Source organism: Pholis gunnellus, assembly GCF_910591455.1.
Source record: "Pholis gunnellus genome assembly, chromosome: 5".
Lineage (NCBI taxonomy): Eukaryota > Metazoa > Chordata > Actinopteri > Perciformes > Pholidae > Pholis > Pholis gunnellus.
In genome coordinates, this window is record NC_136531.1 from 6588430 (window position 1) to 6597004 (window position 8575).

General features: G+C 42.0%; 1 protein-coding gene across 1 annotated transcript in view; it reads left to right on the forward strand.

Moving 5' to 3' along the window:
- Nucleotides 1-4075, forward strand: part of gna12a (guanine nucleotide binding protein (G protein) alpha 12a) — a 19736-nt gene extending 15661 nt beyond the window's left edge. Inside the window, exons 5-6 of the mRNA XM_079159191.1 lie at nucleotides 1-182; nucleotides 957-4075. The exon at nucleotides 1-182 is cut by the window's left edge and continues 25 nt beyond it. Of these exons, the coding sequence (XP_079015317.1) occupies nucleotides 1-182; nucleotides 957-1118 (344 nt within the window). The 3' untranslated portion in view covers nucleotides 1119-4075. The remainder of the gene's footprint in view (nucleotides 183-956) is intronic.
- Nucleotides 4076-8575: the final 4500 nt, after the last annotated feature.

Below are 8575 nucleotides of genomic sequence, written 5' to 3' on the forward strand. Positions count from 1 at the left end.
ACCGTTTGGTGGAGAGCATGAATATCTTTGAGACGATCGTCAACAACAAGCTCTTTCTCAACGTGTCCATCATCCTCTTCCTCAACAAAACAGACCTGCTGGTGGAAAAGATCCGCACGGTGGACATCCGCAAGAACTTCCCCGAGTTCAGAGGGGACCCACGCAGGCTTGAGGATGTACAGGTAAACACACACACACACACACACACACTGAAAACAAAGACGTTTTTAATGTTGTCAAACGTTATGAGGCACCAAACTCATTTCTGCTGATAGTTATTTTGCCGCCGCTTCTTATTGTCCTCCTATGGTTTATGATCCAGCTATGCTTCCATGCACTCACACACATACATTACGGAAATGAGCGTGTACACTTTGCACACAAACACAGGCTCTCATTCATCAGTGCGTTTACGTGCACGCAAGAAATCACAGTAATCCAAACAAAGACCGCAAGTGTGCGTTCCAATTGGGTGCTCAACCGCAAAAATACAAATCAGTTCAAAAGTAACTCACAAACTCACTCAGTTTGCAAGATATTTTGGAATGTCACCTCCTCTGATGAGACTTACCTTTTTTAAGGTCGATGAAACGAAGTGAGGATGATGGGTCACGATGTTTTGGATTGCAGCATTGCAAGGCCTCCTGACTAAAATATTAGGGGAGTGTGTTTGTGAGAAGAGACAAGAAGACACCGCATGGCTTTTGTTTTCAGTGCAAATGGCTCATCTCTAGAAACTTACTTAATTATTATTATTTATTTGGATGGAAATGTTCTGTATATGAGGATGTATTGTAATCTTTTAGCTGTCATCCTGCCGCCCCACAGTTAAATCTTTCTCTGTCTGAAGTCTTGGTCATGCGCACATGTAAAAAGCAGATTAGAAACCTGGTAACCCTGCAGAGAGATCGACTTTCTCTCCGGTTACTAAAGTGTCCCTGCTCCGCTCCTTCCAGGCGTTCCTGGTGCAGTCGTTCAGCCGTAAGAGGAGAAACCGGGGGAAGCCGCTCTTCCACCACTTCACCACTGCGGTGGACACAGAAAACATCCGCTTTGTCTTTCACGCCGTCAAGGACACCATCCTGCAGGAAAACCTCAAAGATATCATGCTGCAGTGACCTTCGGGCTGCAGACGACGGCTTCTCTTGACTGTAAACTGTGAAACCAGCCGTGAATCCGGGCCTGGAGGACGCAGCAGCCCAGAGGCGCATATTAACACTGACCTGTGGAGGAGTCGGTGGATTTAACGGAACTCTGAACCTGTGGAGCCCCCGACGTGACTCTGGACCTGTTGGCCCCTGTGGAAACTGTGAGGGTCGTAGAGGACAAGACCCTGAATATAACCTGTATGAATGTGTGTGTGTGTGCTGGAAAGACAGTCACCTCCTTGTAGCTGTGGTGTTCTCGCCTTCATATACAGGTTAGAAAATGTTTTTAACAAAAGAAGACAAAAATAGAGAAAAGCACCAACTACATGAGCACTGAAAGTGGTTTTTTTCTAAGATATATATATATATATAAATATGACTATTGACAACCCTGTCACTAAACATAAAAGTCAGACTGCTGCCGGGTGAGATGAGGCAGGATCAAGCTGTGTGAGCTAAAAGCAGGAGGCAGGAAGGATTTAGGAAAGTGAAGAGCGTGCTGAAGAATGCCTTGTCCTGGTGTCCACGTGACAGAGGGAGAGGGGTGAGGGTTTGGGCTCATACTGGTCATATGCTGTGTTATGTGATAAGGTTGCACAAGTGTTCCCATCAGTGAACTTTAACAGAGGAAAAAAAAGATGAGTCTCTCTCTCTCATGCTCCCTGTTTTTCCTGCGCTGCCCATCTTTACCTCTTGTGTTTATTACTCCCACCATCATACAAGAGATGAACAGCTGCAGATAGCAAGTCTTATCCAACAACTCTCCTCTGTGGCACAATAGACGGACTGTTCGTCTCCTCCCTCTCCAGCAGAAAAACGGGAGACGGTCAAATTAGAGACTCGTCTTAGTTTGAAGAAACACAGAAACACACAGCTCCTGGTCTTGCTTGAATTATGGCCCATCTCTATCCCCACTGCCTTTCTTCTATTTCCCGCCAACATCCCAGTAAAAGTACCACAACAGTCTAGACTTAACTTGAGGTATATGATAAGTATCCCCTTTACAGGAAGGCTCTGGTATGCGGCTACACTAATAGTTTTTTTGTTCTGTAAACGTGAAGGGAAGAGCAGAGAATGACAGGGTTGAACTGTAAATGACCTAGTTACCATGTTGCGGGCGGCCATTTTGGACTTCTGTAGCAGTCACGGTGGGAATTCTGCCGAGAAGATTAGCACAAAACAAGTCAAACACACCAGAGCAAAAACACTTACGCAGATGATACACAATCAGGTTCTTTCCTGCACCGAGTCTGGTACTTTCTATACACCTTCGAGTTACCGTAGAAAAAAAACGTTTTTATGACGTTTTTATGTTTCGGTCTAGTGCTGCAACAGCTACTTGATTAATTTATCAAGCAAACATGCTAGTTCCAGCTTCTCAAATGCAACAGTTTGCTGTTTTTTTTCCTGTGCTATATCATTGTGTTTGAATTTTGGACTGTTTGTTGGGCGAAGCAAGTCATTCAAAGACGTTGGATGTAGGAAATTGTGTTTACTATTTTCTGACGCTTTAAAGCTGTTCAACAACGAAAAAAAAAAAAAGACTGTTTAATGTGAAAGGGGTCATTGTTAGCGATGAACCCACAGGGAATTATCGCCCTAAACTATATAGAACGGTTTAGCATCTTTCAGCTCAATGTTTTGGTTTTACAGCCGGCAACTTAGTTCCCTCAAACCCACTTCACCCGCTTCACCTGTCCAGCTCCAAACTACCGACAGACACTGCTAGCAGTTAGCTGGTGAACACCGTGGAGCATCTAGCAGCTAAAGAGGCAAGAGTTCCTCAAGAGTTGGTTGAGACCAGAAACACGACTATAAACGTTCTCTAAAACACTCTTCATATCAACTTTCTATGTTGACAACACACTCAGTGGCCACTTTATCAGGTGCATTGTCTCCAGCACCTTGTTGAGTGCATGCCTCAAAGAATTCAGGCTGTTCTGGGTCCTACCGAGAATCGGAAAGGTGTACCTAATAAAGTGGCTACTCTGTGTGTGTGTCTTGATGTTGCGTGTCTACAGCTTTTTGGCCTAAAAACAATAACTGAGAAATTAATAAGTAATGAAAGTAATCACTAGGTGCAGCCCTATTTCACCAGTGACAGTCAGCTGGTAATGTAGCATAAAGAAATAGTACCGTTGCTATGTTTACTTTGCAGTTTGGTGGTTAAACGGTTGATCAGAACTCTGTCTCGGATGTCCTGTTATATGATTTTAATGAATACCTGCCAGCCAACCAGAAACATGCATCTCCAAAATCCCTTTCAACCCATATCCTTCCAATCAGTTTACATGTTGTCAAGCGGAGAATTTACGATTGATTCCCAACATTTGCATGATTTGGTACGCAGCAGTAGGACACAGCTGGGCTGCTCCTCCCACACTGAGTATTAAGTCCAAATGGCCTCGAGGGCAATGAGGCCGATCATGAGCACTTCCACACGCCTTATTATTATAATACTGTATTAAACTGTGTAATTTGTATGTATTTGTGTGTGTTTGCATAGTGACTTAAGGCCCTTTTTGTGCATGTTCATACATCTTGTACATAGAATACTGTAAGTATTTGACTGACACTGTGTGTAAGGTGGTAACCGGACAATACAAACACCACTCTGTCTAACAGTATCACTGTAACTGTAACGTTGCTGTAACATTTGTCGTTAACTAACCTACCTTTACCACTCACGCAAGTTTTTTGTTTTGTTTTTGTAAGTGTCGTCATTGCACTGGATGCGTCCGAGAGAAAACAACCAGAAAGGAAAACGTCTGGGAAAATGAAACAAACAAAATGAACGGCAGACCGTTAAAAGACGAGCAGAATGAGAAGAGGGAGGTCTTCTGCTTTTGTTGGGTTTTTTGTTTTGTTTTGTTTCCCAGTGCCTTGGCTTTGTGCTCTGTGGTGAAATACACTGCCGTTTGCTGACATGCTGTTTCTTTATTTTCTCAGTGTGGGCGTCTGCGTGTGTTTGAGTGTGTACACGGCAAAGCAAGAGGTCAAAAACCCTTCTGCGTTGGAAAGTGGTTGAAAGATTCCAAGAGAGCAGGGAGAAAGCAGAGGATTAATAAAAAAGAAAATGTTTTTGAGTTCATAAAAGAGAGGAAGAATAAATTCAAGTATGTTTTTCTAATGTCCCGGGGCAGTTTCATGAACATGAGCAGCCCTCTTGCAAAGCCAGAAAGCAGAGAGCTGATAAGTACCGATGTAAAGCCTGCAGGCTAACCGTATTGGCTTTCATTCCGCATAATGTAATATGATGCTCATCAGCTCGAGCTATCACACCGCTGGGCACAACAGCAAAGCTGAAGTCTGGCAGTATCTCTGTTACCCAGCAGAGTCTGACCTTTGCTTTGGCTTTTAATCAGAGGAGCTCTGATACATAACAGACTGCACGTCTCAAGAGAGAGGGAGGGAGCCCAGAAACAACTCGACCGGAGTGTGAGCGTTGTTTTAGAAATCACTGGTTAGCATAGATTTACTTACACAGGAAGCGAGTAGAATGCAATTCAAGGTCTACACACAAACGCAAGCGACAGCGTGTACGGGATCTCTGCAACCCAAAAGAAGGCAGAAATGACCCTGTGAGTGGGAAGGCACGGACTGGGGGAGGGACGGACAAAGGGAGGAAGAGAGAATACAAGAAAAAAGTAAGAGGATAGAGGGAGGGAGGGAGGAGGGAGAGAGGTCATGTTTCCTCTGTTGAGCCCACTTCCTGTCCTGATCCCAAAATGGAGAGACTGTAAGAACGACATCCCTCCGCCTGTTTCAGTCTCCCCCTCCCTCCCTCCCTCCCTCTACACCCACACACACACACACACACACACAGAGAGAGATCAGAGAAACCCAAACCAGCCTCCCGCGGTATCCTACAAAGGAGATGAGAGGGGAAAAGCAGGGAGCAGAAAAATATATCCCCAGTGGTCTCTGAAACATGAGGAAGCCTTCGTTTATAGCGGCAGAGAGACCCAGGACATTTTGTCCTCAAGTTGCACCGCACCATGTGTGTGTGTGTTGTGTGTGGCCTATATAAGTGTGTGAGGTGAGTGTGTTCAATTTAATATATGGCCCTTAACAAAACAGGATAGTTTCATTCAATGTGCTTTCTTGACACACATTGATTTTGATTAAAATATGTTATTGTTCATGAAGTGATTTCATTCATACTGTAGAGGTTATCTTTACATGTAAATGTATCCACATTTTACTGAAAGCTACTTTTTTTTAATCCCATTATTTTTTGTACACCAAAAGGTCCGTGTGCTGATGAGCCTGCAACTGCAGATATTGTTTCTGTGTGCAATAAATCAATATCTTTGGATTTAAAGCTACATTGTTCACACACAGAAAACGTGAAAAACAAACGCATTAACTTCTTATTAACACACCTGCAACCACCCCAAAGACCATAGAAATCACCAAGCAGACACCTTTAAACAAACAACCTTGTACATCATGCCGGGACACTGAACGACCACCGAGCAAAACCCAAATTTGAAACATCTAGCAACGCCATTGTGGCAATCACTTGGCAACGATCTACCGACTATTACGCAAGACCTCACTGTAATACTAGCCGTTGCTTCGTCAGCAAGCCCACACACATTAAGATGTAGCCTTTCTGTATTTTAAGTCTGTATTAATATTATTATAGAGGATTAATAGACGTCAGAGGTATAACTGAAATAAGAAATGCATGTTGACTAGTCCAGTATACGAAGGCTTGAGTGCCAGCACACTATACCTTATCTGTATAGCAATGTGTGTGTGAATGTGTGGGTGTGTGTGTGTGTGTGTGTGTGTGTGTGTGTGTGTGTGTGTGTGTGTGTGAGAGAGAGGGTCTGAGTGTGTACATGCCTGCATGTGTGCGAGTGGATCTGGTCTCATGACTTTGGTTAAGCTGATGTTTCCCCTAAGGCTGTTTTGATTGGACCTACGTCTGAACTCTGATATTTAATAATGAGCCAAAGTACTCCTTCGGTTTCTGGCCCTGAGACACACACACGCACACACACACACACACACACACACATGCACACACACGCACACACACACACGCACACGCACAGGGTGGGAGCTAACCAAACGTTTGAATCATACAGTGAAATATAAACAACTAGGGCTTCATTAGCTGATGATTTGGCCCTGACACATCACTGGACCGCAGGCCGTCGCGTCATTAAACCACTTCTGTTTTAGTTCACACTGACAGTGGAATCAACTTTGTGATGTCTGGCATCTAATCGGCTCTGCAGGATGTGTTTTCTCTTTTGCAGCAGAGCCTCCAGGGCAGATTGCTTGTTAATGAGCACAACAGATAGATGACGATAAGCACAACTACACATGCATTGCTTACATAATCGCAAAACTTTTACTTTATGCCTCTTACAATAATTAAATTGAATTTATGTAAACGATAGATTAAACAGTTAAACCCACTGTTTGTCCATCTCCTCCTCCATACTTTCACGCTTTACAGGAAAGGCACATGTCTCCCTCTGCTGGAGTAACACGAGCAATGCACTGAAACATTTTAATCTTCAGTGACGCTGCACTCCCTGTCAAACTCAAAAAACTCAAAGATACTTGAGTATTAAAGTAATAGTTTGAAACATTTCATTTACAAAAAAAATTAAATGATTTTATAGTTAACAGTTACCAAACAGAGGAACGACTTGGGATAAACTACAATTAAATAGCAAATGCATGAGGAGAGCATAAAATATAAAGACATTGAAATAAAATAACCAATCTAATATTTGGGATTTCTGGCGACAAAAAAATCAATTCCTTGACATGTTTTCTGGATAAATATGCTTATGCAGATTGAACAATTTAGTTTGTGAGTGACTCAATCATACATTATGGCTGCACTCACAGATCACATGCGTCTGACCCATTCAAAGCTAAACTTGACATACTTTCCTCTGTGTTCCCGTCAGAGAATGTGTGACCTGTCAGACTCTTTTCTGATAAAACTGAACAGCATGATCCTTGTCATCAGGCCGCTATTGTTCAATACGGTCTATGTCATGAATTAGTGGGTTTTAAATGAATGTATATATAAAACCGGCTGTTAAAGAGTCTTTGACATCTGGCTGGCAGGAGGGAAAGTACACTCAGGTTGTGTTCAAGCGGTTGTTTTACAGTGTAGAGAAGAAAAAAGATCAGATTTAAAATGTCAAGTCTCACGTAGCATAATTAAGGTCTCAGAGTGCATCATTACTAATGCATCATTTACTTTCAATTACATGCAAACACCATTATTCTTATAGTTCAACACTAACAGCATGAGGTTTTTCTCTCCACCTGATGAAAATAACCAGCTGCAAAGGTGAGACAACTATACTACACATCTTCGCGATTAAGACCTTCATTTATCTCCTGGTTACCGTTGATCATTGTGAAATATGAGTTTAATCAAATCTAGTCAATCCTGTAGCCACTCTACTGTAACACGGCCCAAGAGACCTGAACGTTCTGTTCCGAGTGCAGTATTTCATGCATCTTTGTCAGCTGAAGCTAACGGATGAGGTAAGAAGTGTTAACCTTCGAGTGCACAGTCGGCTAAAACTAAGGGCCATGTCTAAAGTAAACCTCCAGGGTGAGAAGAGAAAGTGGAGACACTTTATCTAACGAGAGGAAAAAGGTCAAACTGAACAATGTAGAACTGGATACAGACAATACTCACAGTATTTGTTCACCAACATGCAGTTATCATGTCCTGACAAACTCTCCAGTTTAATTGTTTGTATTGTGATTTCATATATTTATGGTAATTTGATGTCATAAATATTTGTATTGTACATTAACATATTAACATTGTACATTTTAAAAGCCAGGTCGCTATTGTAAATAATAATTTGTTCTTAATGACTCACCTGATTAAATATAAAAAATATAAAAAGGTCTCTTAGAGGGGCAAATGTTCATATTAATCAAAAGTATTTCTGTTTAATATCAAATATTCATAATAAACAACAATCAAAGTGAAAGTTTGGGGGGGGGGGGGGGGTGATTAGTTATTATCAATATTTAACACTAAAAAGATTCAGCTAATGTGTTTAAAAAAAACAAACACACAACTGTCATTATATGTGATTCACATTTTTCTAAATCCTGATTATCATACATCATATTTCTCCAGCCGTCCTTCACACCAGAAAGAGCTCAAACAAAAGCACAAATCTCTCATGTGAGACCATCAAAACTGGGCTAAAGTTGTGTGTTCATGTTCTGCAGGACCCCACCCCCCCCCAAGTAAGCATTTTAAGTTGTACTGTGAAGTCTTACCCATTGTCTCATACTCTACATTTGTCCAACAATAAAGTCAATAAAATGTTTGTCACTTTCTTCTTTCAAGTAACATGAACCCATTGGTCTTAAAACTAAGAAGAGTAAAGACCAAGAACAAAACTTCTCTTCCAGTT